This window comes from Ursus maritimus, unplaced genomic scaffold, assembly GCF_017311325.1.
Source record: "Ursus maritimus isolate PB19 unplaced genomic scaffold, ASM1731132v1 scaffold_1, whole genome shotgun sequence".
Classification (NCBI taxonomy): Eukaryota; Metazoa; Chordata; class Mammalia; order Carnivora; family Ursidae; genus Ursus; species Ursus maritimus.
Genome location: NW_024423343.1, coordinates 105,748,735 through 105,772,142, shown reverse-complemented (window position 1 = coordinate 105,772,142; position 23,408 = coordinate 105,748,735). Strand labels below are relative to the sequence as shown.

Genomic DNA, 23,408 nt, shown 5'->3' with positions numbered 1-23,408 from the left:
AACCAACTCCTGGTTTCGTTGATCTGTTCTGTTTTCATTTGTTTGTTTGTTTCTATATCACTTATTTCTGCTCTAATCTTTATATTTCCCCTCTTCTGCTGGTTTTAGGCTTTATTTACTGTTTCTTTTCTAGCTCCTTTAGGTGTAATATTAGGTTGTATATTTGAGACTTTTCTTGCTTCTTGAGTTAGGCCTATATTGCAATATACTTCCCTCTTAGGACCACCCTCGCTGCATCCAAAGGTTTTGGACTGTCATATTTTCATTTTCATCTGCTTCCATACATTTTTTTATTTCTTCTTTAATTTGCTGGTTGACCCATTCATTCTTTAGTAGGATGTTCTTTAACCTCCGTGTATTTGTTGTCTTTCCAAATTTTTTCTTGTGGTTGACTTAAGTTTCATAATGCTGTGGTCTGAAAATATGCATGGTATGATCTCAATCTTTTTGTATTGTTGAAGGCTGATTTGTGACCTGGTATGTGATCTATTCTGGAGAATGTTCCATGTGCACTTGAAAAGAATGTTTATTCTGCTCCTTTAGAATGAAATGTTCTGAATATATCTGTTAGGTCCATCTAGTCCATGTGAGTTTTCTCTTTCAATTGGTAAGTTTAACCTAATTATATTTATAATTATTTCCATCTTATTCCATAGTTTCCATTAACTATACTTTCTTCTTGTCTCATTTTATAGTTTATGTCCATTTTGATTTACTTTTTGTATAAGGTGTGATACTTTGATTGGGTTTCATTTTTTGGCCTATGGATGCCCAATTGTACAAGGTTCATGTATTGAAAAGTCTCTCCTTCCTCCATTGAATTGCTTTTGCAGCTGTGTCAAAAATCAGATGGCCATAATTGTGTGTTTCATTTATATCTAAGTACTTCATTTTCTTTAGGGTGGTTGGAAGTGGTATTGTGTTTTTAATTATGATTTGCACATGCTCATTGTTATTATATAGGAATGAAATGTATTTGTGTGTGCTGCTTATTTATTTTTATTCTCCTTCTTTGTTCTCTGTTGGACAGGTCAAGTTTTCTTGTGTGTGTTTAAAAGATGTATCTTTGTTCTTGTTTTGTTTGCCTTTAGGACCATTTCCAGAGACTTCAAATATTTGTTTTTATAATTTTCACTAGTGGGTAAATTCCCTCTAGAGAGCAGGTCAGTAGATCTCCTCATGCTGTCATGCCAGAGTTTCCTCACCCATTCTAGTTAACTGTCTTTACAGGAAGTTCACCTGGTGCAAAGACATCCAGCATGCTGTCATTCTCTCAATCCTTTATGTCCCGTTGCAAGTGTCACAGACGCTGGTCTGATGCACTAATTGGGAGGTGGTTCCAACCCTGGGTGTGACTTCCTCCCAGTTCCTAGCTGTCGTATCTACCTCTTTCCTGGGTCAGTTAAGAGATTAATCTGCAGGCCCCTTCTCAGGCATACCTCTTCTCTTGTGGTTGCACAAAGATAACTCCATGAGTCCTGGTATCTCTCTGGTCTGTAATTAGCAGCTGTGGTTCTGACAAGCTGGGTATAACCACAAGTCAGGGCCTCCTTCACTATTGACTCACTCGTGCTATCCTTCCTGGGATTGCTGGTCTTCATTCTCATTGGTCCTGAGGCTTAGAGCTAGCACCTACCCAAGCAGAAATGGCCCTTAAAGATCATCTGGTCTAGTGGCTTTTAGCCCCAGTCACACTTTTAAATGACCTAGGGAGTTTTTAAAATATCAATGTCTGGGTCCCCTACTATAAATCAGTTTAACCAGTCTCTGAGGGTGCAACTGGAGCTAGATGTTTTTGAGAGTTCCCCAGGAAGTTCAAATGTGCCGATAGGATGGAGAGCCACTGTTTTCATTTAATCCCTTTATTTTACTGCCACTCAGAGAAGAGAATGACTTGGCCAAGGCCACACAGAGATTACTTGTATGACTTTCAGCTAATTGTCTCAGCTTGTCTCACCTCTATCCCTTTTTATCAGGTACCTCCTTACTTCTTTCTCTGTCTCATCTAGTTACGCCTAGAAGCTGGGTCAAGACAGAACCTCCTGCTTCCTGCTGTTCAGGATTGTGTGAAATCGTCCTTAAGCAGCTTCTGCAACTACACTGCGAGCTCATGCTGAGCTGAACCAACCCTTCTGAGTCTCTGGCTACTTCCTCCACTGGACTGACAATGGCCTCTACACCCAGCAGGTGTAGAGGAGTGGAGAACAGACAGGGGCACAGGGGTTTGGGAGTCAGACCTAGACTTGAATCCTGATTCCACCAGGTAAACCCTCCTGAACTTCAGTTTCCTCCTCTGTAATATGAGCTCAAAAGCTCTACCCTCATTTTTGGGTTTACTGTAAAGCTCTGGCTTCCAGATCTCTTGTTTTGTGCGGGCTCCTTCCAAGACCCTGGGAGGACTCTCACAGTTTTATAGTCACATTTTTTATTCTTTTTCATATAGAGAGCCCCCTCCGATGTTATCAGCCTCAGACTTCACCAAACTTGGACCTACTCTTCCCCACCCCAGAGTTGCTTGGGAAGTTAAATAAGATTGTGTTCATAAAGTGTGGGACATGCAGAAGATGCTCCATAAATGTTACTTCCCTCCAGAACAGCCCAGGAAAGGGATGCAAAGACAGACAGAACTGTAGCTGGTGTGCATGTTACATGTCCCCTTTAATATCTCAAATATTGCCATTCAGCAATCCAGCCCCCATTGCATGAGTGGCCTCTGGGGGTACAAGCCTGAGGGATGCTACGGTACCTGGTTCTCAGGGGAGGCCTCCTCAGCTCTAATGTGGCTGTGGATCCAGTCAAGGTAGCGGCTGACTTTAGTGTAAATGCCGTAATTGTGGGGGCGCCCGCAGCCCTCACCCCAGCTCACCAGGCCCACCAGGAACCAGGTGCCACGGAAGGATGCGACCATGGGCCCCCCACTGTCTCCCTCACAGGCATCCCGTGAGTCCCCAAGGATGCCCGCGCACAGCATGTTCTCAGAGATCATGTTGTGCATGGCCTGGACACACTCGTTGTGCGGGGCCACGGGGATACTGATGAAGTTGAGGACGAAGGTGCGGTTTCTTTTGGTCTCGCTGCGATAGCCCCAGCCGGTCACCACGGTCTCCTGGCCAACCTGGGTGAGCTCACGCTCTGCAAGGCCACTGTCTGGGAGGCAGATGGGCACGATGGTCTGGGAGAGGATGGCGGGCTGGGCCAGGCGGAGCAGTGCGATGTCATTGTCCGTGGTGCTTTTGCTGTAGTTGGGGTGGATAAGGATCTTCTTGATGTCCACATCCATCTCCCACTTCTCCCAGCGCCGCAGGTCATACTCCCCTGTGGGGCAGAGGAGCAGTTAGAGTGGTTGGTGGCAGCCAGCGAGTCCACACCTGGAATGGCTGCCGTGTCTCCCAGACACTGTCACGGGTGCCGTTAAGTCTGTGCCTCATATCCCTGCACATGGTAACAGCTGTGGTGTCAGTCCTAAAGGGGCAGAATGGGAGGCCTGGCAAGTAAGCAGCAGTGGGCAGTCAGCAGGGAAGCCCAGGACACGGCCCAGAGCCACGAAGGGAACGTGGAGCAACTGCAGCGGGGAGACACAACTCTCCTGCTAGCAGTGCTGGCCTGAGAGCAAGGTAGTGACATCCCACGATGGGAACAGGGCAAGAGCAGCAAGACCCAGTGAGGACCCACAGGACACAGGCTCTGCCAGGGAAGAAAGATCTGGGTCACACACAAAAGACAAGATCCTCTCCAGCAAGGCTGATGGCTCCTGGAGGGGTAGGGGCAGCTGGCGGGGGGTTGGAAATTCTAAACCGAGTGCTACTGGAGGCCACTGGCCATCGGTCATGCTGGAGGTAATTGTAGGGAATATGAATTTGGTCATTCTCAATACATCTTTTCCTTCTTTTCTGCATAAACAGCGGAGAGGCCACTCCAGAAACTGGTATAGTGGGGCCCAGGCTTGTGGCCCTGGACTATTGCAGGGAAGCAGCTGGGGGAAGCAGCAGGGAAGATGTGGGGCCTCTGCTGCTCAGCTGCCGAATACCAGGTGTCACTGTCTAAAATTCCACCCCAAGACTGGCCGGGGGGAGCACATAGGCCTCTTCTCCCCAGACACCTTCCATGGCGCTCAAGCAGCCTCTTGCTCAAGCACCCCAAAGACGAGGGTCCCCAAACCTGGCTAGCCTGTCTGGTGCCACCCCTCCCTGAGGCCTCTGGTGGTCCCCTCCTGCCTGGCTGCAGCCCGCACCAAGCCTGACGATGAGCTTCTTAGAGTCCTCCATGCAGTGGGCTGCTGTCAGCACCCAGGAGGTGTGGATGAGCACGGCCCCGCAGGCCAGCTTCTTCTTTGAGTCCAGCAGGATCACCTGGAATGGGAGTGGGCAGTCACATCACAACACAACTCTGACAACTCCAAGTCAGGGCCTGTGGTTCTCAGCACAGCCCCAGCATGGTTCTCAAGCCCGAGGCACTGGCTGCATAGGTAGGTCTTTCCTGGGTTCCCTGGTCATGCAGGCATGGACTTACAGTCCTTTGCTGGCATTTTCTACTTTTGTTTGTCCTGCAGAGCTGGCCTGTTGTAGGGCATCTCCTTGCCTTTGTCCATGCTGTTGCTCTAGTCATCCTTAGCAGTGCAGAGAGTTCTGCTTACCCTTGGGTCTCAGGCTGGGACTCAAGTCCTCTAAGAAGCCTTTGAAGCCTATAGGCTGCGTTGAGTATCCCCCTCAGGGTTCCGGAAGCCCCTATCCCACTAGCCATGCTGGCTTTGGTCCCTTTGAGTGGCTGTGTTTCAGGGGCCTCCCTCCCAGGATCTATGAGCTCCCTAAGGCCTGCCAATCCCCTGCGTATTCCTCCCCCGTGCCTAGGAAGGAATCAAAGTGTTGGTTCCCATGGTGAGGCTAGAGAGGTACTTCAGGGTCAACCCAACCTCCCAGCTCTCTCCCAAGCAAAACACCTCCGCCACTGGCCAGGCCTCTGCCTAAAATGTCACCAGCAGCACATTATCTTTCCAGCTCTCTGTTAACACTATGACTCACCTACCTGCACATCTGCCCCATGCCCCTGTGCTTGACCCACCCTGCCCTGACCACTACTCTCCCAACAGGTACCCCCAGCTTTCCCTGAAACTGCTTCGCCGTTAGCACAGCCCCCTTCCCCAAGTGAAGGCAGCATTTCCACTCTCCGCCTGTGTGTCCTGACCAGAACTCCCAGTAGGGGCTCCGTGATTCCTCACCCAACTGCTGAACAGAGGCTTCTCCTCTCACCTGCCAGGGGCTCTCTCCCCATTTGGTCACCTTCCCATTGACGAGCCTTGGATCTACTTGGTCAGTTTGGTTTGTGTCACGTTTCACGTGCTTGCGCTTCTTCTCCAGTCGCTTCCCCGGCCTCCCACAGGGGAACTTCACTGAAGATAGGGGGAAGCAAGGGAGTTCCTGTCAGGCCCTACTCCCCAAGACTGCCCTCCCATCTTTGTCTACTTCCTGCCTGCAGGCTAGTTTGCTCCATTGTAGGGTTAAAGGGACGGGGGATGCTGAGGTTCCCAGTTCCAGCAACCTGCAAATCCCCTTGGGTTAGTCAGTCAACAAATTATGCCACCTAATGGTAAGAGCCAGACCAAGCAGCATCACTACCTATCTGTGTGTCCTTGGACAGGTTGTTAAACTTCTCAGAGTTCAGTATACCCAGGGCTGCTGGGAGTAATCCCTGAAGTATGTAAGTAAAGTCATGCTGGGATGCCACCAAGCTCCTAACACAGGTAAGAAATTATGGGGAGGAAGTGGTGGGCATTCCTGGAGAGCCCCAAAGTAGCTCTGAGCACAGTTGTGAGGTCCTCTGCCAAGAGGAGGGAGCACAGGACAGAGAACTGAGGGCTGGGAGGGCTTCCAGCGCCTGCTCGTGATGGACTACGCATGCTAGGATGAGAGATTTACACTTGTCGCAGGAGCAGTGGGCAAACATCAGCCGGGGAATTGCATAGTGGCAGAGAATAGAGACAGACAACAGCAACAAAATTCCAGAAGCTGGACATGGTAACTGACTTGGCTGGCTGAGAAAGCAAAAACCTCAGCCAGTAATAGGAGATTCCAGCAGCAGACTGCTTTTATTACAGAACCTCCCCAGAAGCCTCAGTGCTTCTGAAGGACACAGTGTAGGTTGGGACTACAGACAGGAATGCTGAGTTTGGAAATGAGATTGCTAGAGCCCTAGATCTCTGTCCCAGGCCGCCAGTGGCTTGACTCTCCTTTCTCAGCCCTGCAAAAGACCATAGGTGTCCAGGCTCCAGCCACAGCAAAGAGTGACATGCAAGGCTGACCAGAGGGAGTCATGCAGGTATCTGCAGACTGGGCAGATGCCAGCTCCTCTTCCCTACTCTGCGCTAGGGGGCTGGAAGGCAGGCTGTGCCCATTCAAATGGGAGCCTGGAGGATTCCTCTCAGGAAACTGCCTAGACACCTGAGGAGCAGGGCAGTAGGGGTTCTGCCCTTGACATGGGCCTTCTAACGGCCTCTCAGGAAAGCCCCCAGGCCAGCAGGTCCACAGGTATTTCCTTGTAAGTTTCTGTGAATCTCTATTTCAAAATAAAAAGTTATACGTTTCTTCCTAGAAAAAGGGTTGGAATATAACATCGTGGAAAGTTCTCTGAAAGAAAAACACGGAATCAAAGAGATGGAAAACAGAAGTGTTAATAAACCTGGAAGAGCAATCCTGAGCAAAGAGATCTGAGTAACAGGAGGGCCTGGAGGCAAGAAGAGAGACGGCAGGGGGGGAGGGTATCAAAGAAATAACTAAGGAAACGTGCCTGCGGCAGTAGATAGGAATTTCCACATGAAAATGACAAAAGACCCACACTGAGGAGCAACCCGCTGCAATTCATGGTAAGAGTTGTGAAATTCTCACCGCCTAGGACATATTCAAAGTTGATAAAAATTAAAACGTACGAGAAGGAAAATAGAAAAGAAGGCAGACTCGTGGTTCCTGTGTCTCCTCAGAGAAGCCAGAGGTAAAAGGGGAAATAGGATGCCAGGCTGGACAAGTGTCTTCCTAACAGAAAGCCATCCAAGGTAGATGGAGGAAGATGCTGGAGGCCTGGCCCCCTACACGCGCTCAGAGTTTGGGAGATGAACTACCCAAGAGCTCATGCTCCTGCAAAAGTTGTCCCCAGGATGAGGAGGGAACCTGGAGGAAGGCAGGCAAGCAAGGGAAAGTGACCCAAGGCACCCTCCCAACTCCTGGGCTGACTGCATTACCAAGCACCCAGTGCAGGGACGGCACGCCTCCTCGTGCACTTCCTGGGAAGGCGCCTCCCCGTGCCGCCCCCCGCCCCCGGGATGGGGGGGGCTCACCTGTGGGCTCGCACTGCAGGTGGTCGTCCCCCAGCCGGTAGCCCGGCGCGCAGCTGCAGCGGCGCCCGCCCTCCTCCTCCAGGCAGTGGTGCGCGCAGCCGCCGTTGTCCACCGTGCATTTGGAGTAGCTCACCTCTGCGCGGACAGGGAGGAGGCGCCAGGAGGGCACGGTGGCGCGGCGCGTCCCGGCCCCCCGGGCCCCGCCCCGTCCCCCCACCCCCTTTCCGCGGCCAGTCCTCTCACCGTGCCGGCAGAAGCGGCCCTCCCAGCCCGGGTCGCAATCGCAGCGGAAGGCGCTGATGCCGTCGATGCACGTGCCGTGCCCGCAACACGGGTTGTCGCACAGGTGCTCAGGGGGTAGGGCCGCGCACTGGTCCCCGTCTGAGACAGGGGAGGAGGGGCGTCACTGGTGCCGCCAGCCGGCTACCCGTCCCTACAGCGGCCCCAAAACCCGAGGGGGCGGGGGCACCGCAGCCTGGAATCTAGAGCGCACTCACCGACGTACTTGGACCAGTAGGTCAGCTGTGGAGAAAAGGGACAGGGTCAGAGGCCATCAGCCTATGTATAAGTACATGGGGAGCCCACGGGGCGCCTCCTGAGTCTGGCCCAGGTGGGGCAGGGGAGGGAAGGGCTTCTGAACAAAGAGGGGTCTACCCCGGCTTGTTGCCAGCCACTGGCGCAACTGCACTCTGAGTAGGGCCACACTCCTCCTTGCCCCCTGCTGCCCATCTCCACCCCACATGCCAGGCACCACCACCCCCAATGCAGCTGGAAACCTGCTCTCTGGATTGTCTGCTACCACAACAGCCTTTACAATGGAAGGGACCCAAATCTCCCACCCAGCTGCTCTGCCTCCTTCCAGCCTCCATCACTCCTTTTAGGCTTTTCTGGACCTCTCATGCATGTGGTCTTTCCCTAAGCCGGTGTTCTCAAAGTGGAGACCTTGTTGGTTAGACAATGATTGCTGATGCAGAAAGTCTGCTTGTCTAACCAAGTCCCTGCTGCTACTGCCGCGGCTACCGGTCTGAAGGACCACACCTCAGCTCCATTGCCGGTGCCTGCAGCATCAAGCCCTGCTGGGCCTGGGACACCTTGGGGTAAGGTGCTCAGATTGCCGGGGGCAGGAAGTCCTTCGGGCATCTGTTGGGGAGGCCATTTGGGAAAGGAGGCAGTGGGGATCTAGGCAAGGAGGTAGCAGCTGAAAGGGCACACCAGAGTTCCCCCCTTAGCCTTGGAAGCCCTGAATAAGAAGGAAGAGCATGTCTAAAGACAGCTTAGAAGGGCATCCCAGGTGGCAGCACAACTCCTGGGAGTGTATGTAGACAGACATCAGGGAGTCTTGGGTCACATACCCCCTGATTGGCAGGTGCATGGCTGGAAGCAGATTACGTGGCATTTTGGTCCCAGAGCAAAGGGGAGGCAGTGGTAGCCAGTTGTGGGCAGTGGGTGGGCTGCACTTCCTCCAGTGGGGTTGTTGGGAATCCCAGCCTAAGGCTTCCCCAAGCTCCCTATTCCTGGAGCTAATTGCAGAGTTCTGTTCCTTGCAGTCACATGTGCCCTGACCAAGACCGTAGGGCCAGTGTCCTCTTCATTCCACTCACCGCCCCCACCTCTGACAAGCTGGATGGAGAAGGGCCTGCTGCCCATTGCCTCCCCGGACTCCCAAGAGGGCCTCAGCAGTGGCGCCCCAGCTTGCTCCTCTAGACCCCTTCTGGCCCCCAGCCTGCCCCTGAGGCTCATCCTCTCCACCCAGCCATTTGGCCTTACTGTGTCATCCACATTTTGGAAAATCTCCTGGGCCTCCTCGAAGTCACAGATCTCTTCTATGCACTCCCGCTCCAGGCTGCCTGCCCGGATCTCCTCTAGGAAGGAGTTGGCACGCTTGCGGATCCGCAGAACCTGGTGGGCACTCTTGCTGCCGGAGAACACTGAGTCTGGTTTGAGGGAGGGGAAGCTCATTGGGCGGAGGGGTCTGGGGTGGGAGCTACTCTGTGGTGAGTCCCAAGAGATATTTTTGTCTTGGGCCCTCAGGACTTAAAACTCCCCTGTTCCTCTGTTCTCTTCTCCACACCTTGGCCAGCCTTGGAGGACAGGAGACTTGGCCATTCAGAGTGCATGTGCTGGACAGACAGCCCTCCCTTTGGACCCAACCTGACCTCCGTGTGACCTTGAGCCAGTGCCTTTGCCTCTCTAAACTTCAGTTTATTCGTGCAAACATGAGGATGCGATAATGTTATCAAACAGCACAGTGCCTGACCTAGACATGGCACCCAGTGACACATGTTGTCTGTGTGTGGTTGTTATTACCAGGACTGCAAAGTTCACCTTGTCTCATTGTTCTCTGAGTACCCCCTGGACAACCCTATCTTGCTTCTGTCCCTTCTCCCTCCCCTCCGCTCCTTGACCTCCCCTGAGTGGAGCATTTCCCCTGCCTTCCCCTCTCCTGGGGCAGACCCAGAGGACAGCAGAACTGTCTCTTGGGCTCTGAGAGGGGTCTGTTGGGTACAGCTGGGATGGAGGGACCAAGTCAGGGGCGTGAGGAAGAGAGGCTAGAGGAGGCAGTGCAAAGGCCAGGGAAGGAAGGCATCTGAGCTGAGTCTGGATATAGGAGCCGAGGGGACCACAGGTGGGAGTGGGGGGCTCCCCAGGCAGACAAGCAGCTCAAGAAGAGGCTGAAATGCCAGCAGCGGCCGGTGTGCCTCCAGGAGCCAAGGGGGCCAGGGGTGGGGGTGGGGGGGCTGCTAGAAGACACTGGCAGCTTATTGCCCCTCAGACCTCCCCACCTACCCTGGCTTCCTCCTGTTGGCTGGGAGGGACCAAGGTAAGGGTGGAGCAGGGCCGTCACTGTACACGCACCTTGGAGGAGAGGCCGCCCTGGCGCATTGGCAGTGGGTGGTGGCCAGGCCTGGCTTTTGGCTTTCGCAGTTAAGGGAGTGAGTGGGTGGAGGGGAAAGGCCCAGGGGACTCTGCGGCCCACTCCCAGACTGGAGGAAGGAGCTTCAGGACATGACTCCCGGGGCTCCTTGCTGTCACCACAGTACTCTGCCCTCACAGTCACAGTTCCCCCCGCCCCCTCCCAGGGCGGGCAGCTGCTGGATTCCAACAGCTGGCCTGCAGGGAACTGTCAGGCAATTCCTCCCCATGGGGCCTCGCATGTTGCACTGAGGCTCAGAGGAGATGTTGCAAGGTATGAGGGCCTTGTGAGGTGCCAGAGAGGGCCTCGTGAAGACCCCAAGAGTCCCAGAGAAGGAGGACAGTGGCCTTACCAGGAGGAGCTGGTGTGCCGAAAGTTCCCCAGATGGTCACCAACAGTAAGAGGCTTGCGAGCTGCCACATTCTGGAGTTGCTGCCACCTGTCTGAGGAGGGCCTCTGAGCTTCCAGCAGCCCCACCAGCCCCTGCTCTACCTGTCGCCCCGGCCCCAGATGGGAGCTGATTGCAAGGGCTGGGGCTGGGGCTGGGGGGGGGGGTCCCTGTTCATTAGATGGACAGCCACTGGTGCCTCAGTGTCCTTGCCTATGTGGGGCTAGGATCACAGCAGCTGCCCAGCACCTGAGGGGTGAAAAGAAAAAGTGGAAAGGGCATAGAGTCCTGGGGAAGATCAAAGGGACTCAGCACAGAAGGGCCGTGGCAGGTGCCCTCCCTCGCCCTGTTCTTTGTGAGGGTCAGGGGGTGGTGCCTTTGCTGATCTAATGGCCAGGCTAAGAGTCTTAACTAACATTTATCGGACATTCATGGCATTTTTCAAGCAATTTATACGTGGTTCAGAAAGCAGGCCACCAAAGTCAAACCACTTGGTGCAAATCCGAGCTGCGGGACAGCAACACTGGGCAGGACACCTAACGCTCCATGCCTCAGTTTCCGGGTTAGAAAAAATGTATTTCTGCATTATAGGGTTACTGTGAGAATTAAATGAGTTAATCCACATAATGCTCTTAAGACAGGGTTTGTACACAGCAAATGCTCAGGAAATATTAGCTTTTATTCTCTCAGTTAAAGTTCACAACGCCCATGAAGGAGGTATTAATGTCATCGCCCCGCTTCATAGAGAGTGGTCACATTGAAGCTTAGAGGAGGGAAGTAGCTTACTGAAAACCCACAACCAGGGTGTGACAGAGCTAGGACCTGAGCCCAGGCCTATATGGCTCCAGGCCTGGAACCTTAACCCTTGCGCCAAACTGCCGGGTGCCCCACAAAGCCCCAGATATAGCCCTGCAGGCTGGAAACTGAGGAGTGAGCCCTCCACCGCCTCCAAGCCCTAGGGGTAGGCCTGTCTGCCCCATCGGCACCCTCCCCCACTCCATCTGACCTCACTCTGTCTTCAGGGACTCCCCCGAGGCTGTTTCTGAAATTCGCTTAAATCTAAACCCTAGGTTTAGAGGTGGGGGTGAGGTGGGGAGAATGGGGAGTCCTGGGCTCCAGGCTGCCCCTGATGACGTCCCTGGGCCCTGGAGGCCCTCAGACGACTTCCATTTGCCTCCAAGTCTGGGAAGAAGGCCCCTGGAAACAGTGGCACCCAGGCCTGAGGAATGCCAGCCGGTGCCCTGGCCCGGCCTGTGGCAGAGCCCTGATGTCGCCTTAGCCCAAGCTCTAGCCAACCTCTGGAACCCTGGCTGGAGGATGCAGCCTACACATCTGCTCAGCCCTCCTCCATTCCCCCACAGACCTGCCATGAAGGGGACTTACTGGGGTGGGCCAGGGAGAAACTGCAAGGTCGCCGTCCCGCCGCCATGACAGCCTGAACCGCGCAGGAGTTAATCCATAACCTCAAATATTTGCTTGGCCCTCAGAGCTGAGGCCTCCCCCTCCACAGATAAACAAACAGGCTCCGGGCTCAGGACAGCCTGTTTGCCCAAAGCCCACCTTTGTCCACCAGTTGGTGACATCCAGGAGGGAGGGCGGGGAGTGATGGGCAGTGTCAAACTGTCTATAGATGTGGTCCCATTTTGGCCTCACGGTGGCTGGCTGAAGGAGGGACATTGTGTCTATGTTGCAGATGGGGACATTTTTACCCAGAGATGTTGCAGTTTTCCGCAGATCAGCACAACTGGTAATGATTCCATATTTCACCAAATCTGGATGCCCTTAATTACAAGATGCACCTATTTTGTGTGGCAGAAACACTGTCAATTACACAGGGACACACCGTCCCAATTTCCAATTTTCATGATGAAATATACCCCTCTCAGGGTCCCTCCCATGTGAGCGCTGGCCACTCAGCCAGACCTTTAGCTGCCCCGCACAAGGGCACATGGCTACTCCTATAATCTCTACTTTGCAGATGAGGACGCTCAGAAATCTCTTATTAGTTGCCCGGATTCACCAAGCTAAGTGGCAGGCCTGGCATAGACTCAGGTCTTCCTGGCATCTCTTGGCCACCTTTGTAAACAAGTGGAAAGGCTGCTGTCAGTCCATGGCTGGGATGCTGGGAAAGAGAAGGGCAGAAGTACAAGGTCCAGCTTAAAGCATTGGCGCCAGTCCTTAAGTCTGTCGACATTTATTAGGCCTCGTGCTTCCCTGAACGCACTGTGTGGGATCTACACCCATTTCCCTCCATAGAGTACCTACTCCCCAGAGGGCTTGACCGCACCCCTCCAAGCTGGAGCTCCTGCGGAGGTCATGTGACTCTGTTCCACTGGCCTCCAGGACTGCCCAGGAAAGTCACCTGACCCAGGGTCAATCAGATCTCTACCCCAGGAGTAGGGCCTCGGAGACCTCGTTCCACGGTGAGCACTCCACTGGGATGATTTTGAAGCCAGAGCCTGGGCATCCATGTTTGGGCCTAAAGCAGAGGAAAGTGATGATGAGGAGGATACAGACAAAGGAGAGAGGCTGAGACACCTAGAAGTGGGAGGGGGCAGCAGGGGCAGGCTCCTACCCTCCAGAGTGGGCACATCCTGGCTTTGGGCTCATGAGGGTCCACCTCCTAGGAAACCCCCTCTTTCCCTAAGTTCCCTTAAATTGACTGGAGCAGCTTATGTTCCTTAGGACAGGACACCTCCTCCCGAGGAACAGCACCTGCCTGAGCTGCGGGGCTACAGGCCCAGAGCCGCCTGAGAGGGCAAGGGGAGCAGGGCAGGACGAAGGGAAATCAGCCCAAGCTGGGGTGCCCGGGGAAGGCTGCCTGGATGAGGTGAACCTTCAGCTGGATGTCAGAGGACAGGCAGGACCCTGGGAGTGGAGGAAGGGCCCTCAGGTGGGGAGGGAGTGGAGGCACAGGGGCCCAACAACAGGGGAAGTGGTGCAGCAGGGAGGGGGGAAGAAGGGGAGGAGCAGATAATGGAGTTTGAGGTGGAGCCTGCGGGAAGTGGGGAGCCAGTGGCGGTTTTGCAAGGGTCTGAGGGTCTGTAGCAGCTGCCTTGAGAAGGGGACACGTGGTCCTCGCAACTCAGGCAGGAAGTATGGAGACCATGTGCCTGACCACACAAGAGGGGCAGCTCGGCAGCAACGGACTTGTAAAATGCCTCTGTGCCCATGTTCTTGCTCTAGGTCCGCAGCAGTTGCCGTCCTGGGCTCTCCTCACCCCCACTTCACTTCCTGCTCCCCCCCTTCTCCTCATGGGACTCCTTCCTCCTTGCCTTCCCCACCAAACTCCCCACCTGCCGCCTGCTCCCCAGCTAGCACAGGCCATCAGTTCCAGATGCCATCTATGTAAGGTCCACACACTGACCCTGAATGTGATGCCTGAGTGTCCATCCAAACCAGCCCAGATGCCCAAAGCACCAGCACACAGAAGAGCCAGGGGGCAGCTGCAGTGGGAGAAGGGACCAGTGCTGGGGTCTGCCCAGGCCTTGAAGGCTGCCCAGAGGGGGAAAGGAGGGTTCCTCTTGCAGAGAGCTTCATGCTTGCTGGCAGGCTGGGGCAGTGCAGTAGGGGTGCCTGCTTCATGGCCCCCTCGTTGGCTGGCAAGCAGGGAACCCAAGTCACCTCCCTGAAGCAAGGAACCCTCCCCCCACCCCCCACGCAGATCTTCCCCAAGTTTGTGCTGGCTGAAAGGCTGCCATCCCCCGGAGAGTGCTGCCAGGAACCCAGGTGTCTATGCTCACTGGCAACAGGTTTCCAGCAGGGGCCACTGCTCTGGTCCCCCAGGAGGGTCCAGGCTGCTGTTCCAAGGGATGGCTTCACCTGGCTTGGTGGCCGCTGCTGATTTGCCTTGTCTGACGCTGGGGTTTTCCTTCCCAAACGTGAGTCACCCCTGTTGGGCCTGAACTCAGGCAGGCCAACTCTCCAGGTGCCAGAGCAGGACTTTGGTATCACAGCCAGCTGTGATTCAGAAAGGAAGGACGTCTGAGTGCAGGGAATTGACTGCATTTGTGAGGACGTTGGCAGAGGAAGAAGAAGCAAAGGTGTGGGGTTCGGGGTGGGGGGGGGGGAGAGGAGTTGGCAGGGGGCCGGGGGAGGGAGGTGGCAGAAAGAAAATCAAAATTAGGAGAAGGCATTGAGCAGGAGGATAGTCAAAAACCTCATCTTTGGTGTCAGGCTCACACAAGTTTAAACTTCAGTTTGGTTCCTTTTCTCAGCCTCAATTTCCACATCTGTAAAGTGAGGCCAATAATAGTGTGCACCCCAGGCAGGGGATTAAATATTGTCTACAAGGTGGACAGAGACTTAGGTGATCAACCAACAGCAATGTCCTCTCTTGGTTCCCCAAGTATCCTCGAGAGAAAGTGAGGTACCACATGAAGCTTTGTGAGGGTCAGAGGCCTGCGGAAAACGGGTGCCCCCCCGCCACAGTTCATAAATGCCTGTGAAGGCATGGGGAGGTGGGCCAGGAGGGGGGAGGAAGAGCCAGCTGCTGTCTGTACAGCCATAGGCTCAGTCTTGGAGCGTCCCGGCCCCTGTGCTCCCCAGGGCTGATGTGCGCTCTTGCCCAGCACTGGCTCTCACTCTGGAATTTCAAATAGAATCTCATAGAACCTGAGCTCCGTCTCCTGATCAGGGTGGTGGGATGGAGGGCTCCCTGCTGGCCTTTACCCCAGGCCCAGTCCCGGTGTCTTGTCCATTCTCTCTGCAGGGGAAGGCCTGGAGCTGCTCAGGGCTCAGCCCAGGGAGGCCAGGGAAGAGAGACACCAGAGGCCCTGGGGAACCCCCCACCCCCCATCCCGGGAAGAAGTGGAGCTGGATGGATGCAGCCAAGGTCAACTGCACAGTGACACATTGACTCTTTTTTTAAAAATCAGGTTTGAGGAATAATGTACATACAATAAAATTTGCTTTTTCAATGTTAGGTTCTGTTTGTTCTAGAAATGTATGTAGTAGTGTAACCACCACCACAATTATGATTGTGTGACATTCCTGTCACCCTCAAAACTTCCCCTGTGCCACCACCCTGGCAACCATCGATCTGGTTGCTATTGCTTTTTCTAGAATGGTTTGTAAATGGAGTCCTACAGTATGTAGCCTTTTAGGACTGGCTTCTATCACTCACCAAAGTTGTTGAGGTTTTTCTGTGTGGATGTGTGAATCAGTAGTTTCTATAGCTGAGTAGTTTCCGTCATATGGATGTACCACAACTGGTTACCCACTCACCACTTCTTGGCTATTATTAAATAGGGCTTCTGGAACATTCATGTACAGGTCTTTGTGTGGATATGTTTTCATTTCTCGTGGGCAAGTCTCTAGGAATGGGACTGCTGAGTCATGTGGTAAGTACATTTACTTTTTTTAAAAAACAAAAACAAACTGTTACATAAAGTGGCTGTACCATTTTGCATTCCCACAAGCAAAATATGAGTGTTCCAGTCGTTCTGCATCCGCCCCAGCACTTGCCCGGTCTGTTTTTTTGTTTTGTTATTTTTGGCTATTCTAATAGGTGTGTGGTAGGATCTCATTTCATTTCCCCAATCACTAATGATGTCAGGCATCTTTTCATGTGCCTATTTGCCATTCATATATCCTCTTTGGTGATGTGTCTATTTCAATATTTGGCCTGTTTTTAAAAATTGAGGGTTTTTTTAAAAAAAGATTTTATTTGAAAGAGAGGGCGAGCATGCGCAAAAGAGTTGGGGGTGGGGCAGAGGGAGAGAGTGAGAATCAGACTCCCGGTGCGCAGGGAGCCCAATGAAGGCCAGATCCTAGGAAGCAGGGGAGCTGAAGACAGATGCTTAACCAACTGAGCACCCAGGCACCCTGGTCCTTTGCATTTTTATACACATTTTAGACTCAGCTCATCAATTTCTTTAAAACAAAAAAAAGCTTGCTGGTATTTTGAATAGGACTGAGTTGATTCTATAGAACAATCTGGAGAGAAGAGACATCTCACTGGTGGGTGTTCTGATCTGTTAGCCTGGTAATCCCATTTAGGTCTCTGTTAACTTGTCTCCCCAATGTTTGGTAGTTCTTAGTATATAGATCTTGAACAAATTTTGTTTAATTTATCCCTACTTATTTTATGTTTTTTAATATGCTATTGTAAACATTTTACATATTGCAATCATAATCGTGTGTTGCTAGTATATAGAAATACAATTGATTGTTTTATATTGAGACTTATTTTTGTCAGTTTTATTGAGATAAAACTAACATGTAACATTGTATTAGATAAAGGCATACAATATGATTTAATATATGTATATACTGCAAAATGATTACCACAATAAGTATAGTTGATATCTATCACCTCACATAGTTACAATTTTTTTCTTGAGATGAGAATTTTTAAATGTGCTGTCTTCATGCCTCTCATAAATACAATACAGAATGATTAACTATAATTACCATGCTGCACATTACATCCCCAGAACTTACTTATAACTGGAAGTTTGTGCCCTTTGACCACCTTCCCTCACGTCCCAGACCTCTGGTAACCACTAATCTGTTTGTGTGTGTTTTTAAGGATTTTATTTATTCATTTGCCAGAGAGAGAGAGACAGAGAGAGAGCACAAGCAGGGGGAGCAGGGGGAGGTCCCCACTGAGGAAGGAGCCTGATTCAGGACTCGATCCCAAGACCCTGGGATCATGACCTGAGCTGAAGGCAGACAAATCAGACGTCCCTACTAATCTGTTTTTGAATCTATGATGAACTCATACATTTTTAGGTTCCACATGTAAGTGAGATCGTACAATATTTATCTTTGACTTATTTCTTGATTCTACAAGGATATGCTGGGGTGACCGACCATCCTAGTTTGTCTGGGACTGTTCTGATTTTAGCACTAAAAGCCCTACATCTGGTAAACTCTACCTTGGGATGAGAAAACTCCCAGTTTTCACTGACAAGTACTGAAGGTTAGGGGAAAGGTACAAAACACAAAGGTGACCCCCAAAAGAGGGGCTGAAAGCAACACTGGTTTTATTTTTATTATTATTATTATTTTTAAAGATTTTATTTATTTACTTGACAGAGATACCAGCGAGAGAGGGAACACAAGCAGGGGGAGTGGGAGAGGAAGAAACCGGCTCCCAACGGAGGAGTGTGATGCAGGCCTCGATCCCAGAACGCTGGGACCACGCCCTGAGCCGTAGGCAGACGCTTAACGACTGTGCCACCCAGGCGCCCCAGCAGCACTGGTTTTAGTACTAAATGGACCCAGGACTTTCCCTGGGTCCTGCTGCTGACAATGACAGCCATGCTTGGCGGCTGGTGCATCATCGATCATTGCACCACCCGATGACTTCAGCGTGCTGTAATCTGGAGTGCGAACATCCGCCTTGCCTGTGGGTTAGCTGCTGGGCTTCGTAGCTAGACAGTGCTAGCTCAATTTTTAACGTGATGCGTATTGCGGCCCTCTTCTTCTAAGAGTTCAGATGAACAGGAGCCGAACTACAGTACCAATGCCCGCATGGACTGGACCTCACGGTCATTCAGAAAGCTGAATGACTGCTATTCGGTGGCCGCTGGGGAACGCATACAAGGAACGGTGTTAGGAAGGTAAATCGTCCTAAAGGGCCTACTGCGCCGTATGCAGAGGAACTGAGGCCAGCAAAGCAATGTAAAAGCACACGAAGAAACGGATTCTCACAGGTCCTCAAGGAAATGGGCAAGTACTTCTAACGTAATCAAAAGGTTTTTTTGTTTTTGTTTGTGTTTTTTATTTATTTACTTATTTTTTATTTTTCGGTCTCCCCCTACAACACCAATTCCCGGTTGAAATGAGTGGCCGCTGAGTCAGCATGGGCTGCGGCATGGGTGAATGTATTGCTCCTTTGATTGTGCTGTGACACGGAGTAAAGTTCCATTTCCTCATTCAGACGCTGTACCTGAGATATCCTGTGGGTGAGCCAAAGGTGAAATTTTGATGACAGATGTGTTGGCCCTTTACAGTATGTACAGCTGATTCTGTCAGATGCTACCCACAATCACACTTTCTACAGTATGCCAAGTGTGAGTCCAATCATGGCAATAAGGGAAAGTTCTCCTGCCTCTCAAGCACTTTGATTTGAAAAGTGGAGTTTCAAATGGTCTGATTTCTGTAAGGATTTTAATGGAACTTCAGGAAAAAATTTTAAAGCGTTGAGGATATACAAATACGAAGGAGCCTCTGCTCATCTGTCTGCGTATTTGACAGTGCAAGCATAAGTTTTTGCAAATTCTGATCAATCTATGAACTCTTACCAAAGAAAACGAAAAGATCTTACCTGCTAAATGTCCTGCGTAGCTCGTATGCACATGGCCCAGTGAGTGTGGTTTGCTCCCTGCGAGACTGAGGCTTTCCCAGTGACAGGTTTGGTTATGTCTCAGTTTCCTCAAAACACGCAAAAGCCCTCAATGAGCTATTTGATGTTCTAGAAATGGAAGGAGACAGTCTCCTTTAGATGTGTGACTAAAAGAGGGCTGTCATCAATGCCAGTCACAGAAGAGATGGTAAAAAGCTAGGCTACCATCAAATCGTATTTTCAAAGTGCAGGGCAAGAAGAATGTCCTCTAATTTGAAAATAATATTGAGAATGAGAAGGGAGACAAGGACTGCTTTCGAGTGGAAATTTAGGAACGGTTCTTCCAAAACTGATGATCTTTGAAGAGGCCAGAAGGATCCTGAAAAAGATGATCTGAGGGCACCTGAGTTGTTCAATGTTCTGTGTAGGAAATAACAAAAACTCATGTAATAAAAATTGACCCAGTTTTGGGGAAATAAAACAAAATATCACCAGAAGAGGGACAACCTAAATGGGACTTTCTCAGTTGTTCACTAAAACTGGACCTTATTTGTGATTCACCTTTAATATCACAAATTCAAATACCTCTGTGCTTTAAAGCCATTTTCTCTGAGACACACACAAGTACGAGAGAGAGAGAGCGCGCACGCTTTAATTTATGACACCCAATGTGCTTCAAAATGCTTAAAAAAGGATGGAGCTTTAGATGTTGAATTTATTGATGCAAAGGAGCTGACAAAAAGCTGTTCTACCAAAACCAGCCTATAGATACAAAGAGGATGGGCATTTTTGGAGAGCTGGAAGCTAATCCCTACAAGTCTAAAAACTTGCTGTTGTTAGTAAGATCCTCAGTATTCCATGCTCCGATGATTTTGTTCAGAGAATCATTAGCTTGATGCCATCACATTGGACTGACAGCAGGAATTAGTGTAACGTGGGCTTAGTAAGAGCAGGCCTGCAAGTCAAAGAATTTAATGTTTGGCCGTATTCAGTTTGATCACTACATCAAAGAAGGGTTTCCTAAAGGCTGCAGGCAAGGAAACAAAGAGAGGTAAAAATCTCCTCTGCATCATAGGACAGAAATGTCATTGTTATTTTTTTAATTAAATATTGGTACTATGTTTAACTGGTCCTACTGCATTCACATTCTCTTAAAAAGTCTTACATGTATGTATCTTTTTTTTTTTAACTTTATTTTTGTAGAGCAGTGTTAGGCTCACAAAAAATTGAGGGGAAGGTACAGAGATTTCCCATATACTCCCAACCCTGCACCCCCACATCATAGCCTCCCCATCATCAACATCCCCACCAGAGTGTACTTTTGTTATAACTGATGAACCTACATTAACATATCATAATCAGCCAAAGCCCATAGTTTACATTTGGGTTGGCCCCTAATGTGGTACATTCTGTGGGTTTGGACACATGTATAATGACACCATCCATCATTGTAGTATCATACAGAGTATTTCCACTGCCGTAAAATCATCTGTGCTTCATCTGTTTAGCCCTGCCTCCCCACCCCCCAACAACCCCTGACAACTACTGATCTTTTTTTTTTTAACTGTCTCCATACTTCTGCCTTTTGCTGAATGTCATATAGGAACGTCATGGAATCATACCATATGTAGCCTTTTACATAGATGTATCTTAATACAAATTTTAAGTATCCAGTGAGTTAAAATAAATTGCTGTATCCGAAAATAGAAACATTATTTAACTATTTTTATATTTCTTTCTCACAAAGTAGTCCTACTAATTATTATTATTTGCCATTGTTACTAATCTATTGTTCTGTTTAAATAATAGCATTTATGTAACACAAAAGTAAATAACACAGAATATATAATTTACAATAAACACTTATTTTTCATATTTTAATGAATTTATAATTCTAACATATATGATTTCAAATAAACCTTTTCATATTTCTATGTTAAAGCAACATATACACATGTATGTGTATAATTATTTTTAACATATTATTGTAGGTTTTGGGGGTCTGGCCTGGCTGTGTCCCAGGCTGGATCTCTAAAGTTGGTCACGGGTATACATGTCCCACCTCCTCTTCTGCCTGGGCTCTGTTTAAGCCAAGGGATGCAGAGCCCACGAAGACCTGGACGCTGTCCTCAAGGGGCCCACAGTCTGGTGATGAAGCCAGACCCAAAACAAGCCGGCAGAGAGCAACGCCGAAGGTGCCAGGACAGAGGCTCCCCCAGGTAACCCAGCCCGGAGGTCTTCTGGGAAGGCTTCCTGGAGGAGGTGGGCCTGGGCGGGCGCGCGGAGGCGAACGAGGACCAGGCCGGGGGTGGCGGCAGTGGTGCTTTGATTTCAGGGAGAGGGCGTGTGACGAGCAGGGAGGGGCGCGGCACCGGGGCCTCCCGGGGCAGGTGAGAGGCCCGAACGGACCTGCACAGCCGCGTCTGCCTCCGGCCGCCCGTCGCGTTCCTGAGTGCCCCGCGTCCTCCAGGCGGTCCTCTGTCCGGCTCGGAGGAGGTCGGAAGCCGGAAGAGCCGCTCCTGCGGCGGGGCGTCCGCTCCGGTCGCCAGCACGCCTGGCGCCCCGCCGCCCTCCCGCGGGCGTCTGCTGGCAGCGCGCCTCCCGCTGAGTCAGCGGGTGAGTCAGCGCCCCCTGACCGCGCCGGCCCGCGGCGTCTGGGCTCGGGTTAGGGATGCGGGGCGGGGGCGGGTAAGGAGGGGAGGAGGGGGAGGGAGGGGAAGAGGAGGGAGGGGAGAATGGGGGAGGGAGGGAAGCGAGGAGGAAAGAGGGGGACGGAGAGGGGAGGAAAGTGGAGGAGAAGGGAGAGGAGGGGAGAGGGGAGGGGAGGAGGGAAGCAGGAGTAGTGGGCGGGGGAGGAGGAGGAGAAAAGAGGAGGGAAGGAGGAGGGAGAGGAGAAGGGGGGAGGAAGGACAAGGTCCAGAGTAAGGCTTCCAAACCCTTGACCTGCAGGCCAAATTTGGCCTGTCTTATGTTATTGTTCAGCTCAGGAGCCAGGAATGGTTTTTACATTTTGTAACTGTTGAAAATCCAAAGAGATTAATATTTTGTAACAAATGAAAATTATATAAAATTCAAATTTCAGCGTCCCTGAGAAGTTTATTGGAACGGTAATGCTCATTTGTTATGTCTGTCCATGACTGCTTTGCAGCACAGCAGAGTTGAGCAATTATGAGAGACTGTATGGCCCTGAAAGCCTAAAGTGTTTACCACCTGTACCTTTACAGGTTTGCTGCCCACATTCCAGGGGGTGCTCAAGGCCCTAGCTGTTAAGGAGGCAACTTTGACTTTGGAGAGCACCTCCTGGGGAGGGGGTGGTGGGCCTCCCGCCTGATGGGGGATTCCCACCCTGGAGAGCCATTCCAGCCCTGCTAAGCCTTACCTTAGGGTTTGTCGACCAGCAGGAGAGCCCTCCTTTTCTTTTCTTTTTTTTTCCTATTTATTTATTTATTTGACAGCAAGAGAGCATAAGCAGGGGGAGCCTCCAGCAGGCAGAGGGAGAGGGAGAAGCAGGCTCCCTGTGGAGCAGGGAGCCAGCCCCATGTGGGGCCCGATCCTAAGACCCTGGGATCATGACCCAAGACGAAAGCAGTAGCAGATGCCCAACCGACTGAGCCACCCAGGCGCCCTCCTTAACCTCTGTGGGGGCTGAACTTCCTGCACTCTAGGGCAGGGAGCTTCTCCCTGTAGCCTGGGGACCCATGTTTGTCCCACACCATCTTTGGGAGCCCTTCCCTGTGTGGTGTGGCAGGGGCCCATATACTCCCAGCTAAGTGGTTGTTGCTCCTGGTTACCCATTAACCAGCTAGTCCTTACACAAAGTTTCAAGGAAGTCAGGCCTGCACATTTATTGCCTTGTTGCTCCCAGGAACGCGACAAGCCCCATCACCTACACCCCAGGGCAAACCACCTTGGTGATCGAAGTTCTGGCCTTATGCCAGCTGTTGCTTAAGGCAGTGTTTTTGAAACTTTGTTTTTTTTAACCTCAACCCTCCCTAAGAAATACATTTTACGTTTCAGCAAAGTTTCACAGAACTATCTACCCCTATTACAGGTGATGTTCTCTTGCAAGTTGTCTGTTTCTTTTCTGTTTTTAAAAATGATGATCATGAAATACGAAATTGATTTTATGAACTACTAATGGGTTACAACCAGCAATATGAAAAATGTGTTTGACAGTATCCAGATGTACCTGTCTTTTCTCTTTTTCAGTACAAAGCACAACAGCAAAGGGCCTCCTTCACCTACTGGCAGAGGCTTCCTGGCTCTCAGTCTTCACTTGCCACCCCTGACCTTAGACAGAGCCCTCAACCTCCATGAGCAATAAATCTGCATACCTGTTTGTTTATATCCCATGTGCATTGAATCGTGGTAACTGTGATTACCTGGGGTGGGGGAGGATGGGAGGAATTGGGCATAGGAAGAGGACTTACTCTTCACTCTTCTTAAGTGCTGTTTAAATTCTGTTACATACATATTACTTCACATTTTT

The 23,408-nt window shown here is 51.1% G+C and overlaps 1 protein-coding gene and 1 long non-coding RNA gene across 6 annotated transcripts; both read right to left on the bottom strand.

The window, feature by feature from the left end:
- Nucleotides 1–2,489: 2,489 nt before the first annotated feature.
- On the bottom strand, nt 2,490–12,055 carry PROC (protein C, inactivator of coagulation factors Va and VIIIa). Of its 5 annotated transcripts, XM_040637840.1 has the most exons (9): nt 10,591–10,660; nt 9,092–9,258; nt 7,822–7,846; nt 7,568–7,705; nt 7,458–7,459; nt 7,325–7,400; nt 5,247–5,386; nt 4,232–4,349; nt 2,490–3,315 (listed from the first exon to the last, which is right to left on the bottom strand). In XM_040637840.1, the coding sequence occupies exons 1-9, from the start codon at nt 10,658–10,660 to the stop codon at nt 2,738–2,740; spliced, it is 1,314 nt and encodes a 437-aa protein (XP_040493774.1). In that variant the 3' UTR covers nt 2,490–2,737. The 5 variants fall into 5 exon arrangements, with proteins under 5 accessions (XP_040493774.1, XP_040493773.1, XP_040493776.1 ...); XM_040637839.1 differs by lacking the exon at nt 10,591–10,660 and adding an exon at nt 12,010–12,055 and having other exon boundaries at nt 7,325–7,459; XM_040637842.1 differs by having other exon boundaries at nt 7,325–7,459; nt 10,591–10,696.
- A 5,715-nt stretch (nt 12,056–17,770) lies between these two features.
- LOC121104542 lies at nt 17,771–21,493 on the bottom strand. The gene is made up of 3 exons (XR_005836856.1): nt 20,982–21,493; nt 18,902–19,048; nt 17,771–18,160 (listed from the first exon to the last, which is right to left on the bottom strand). It is a non-coding gene; the product is annotated as an uncharacterized LOC121104542 (long non-coding RNA).
- Nucleotides 21,494–23,408: the final 1,915 nt, after the last annotated feature.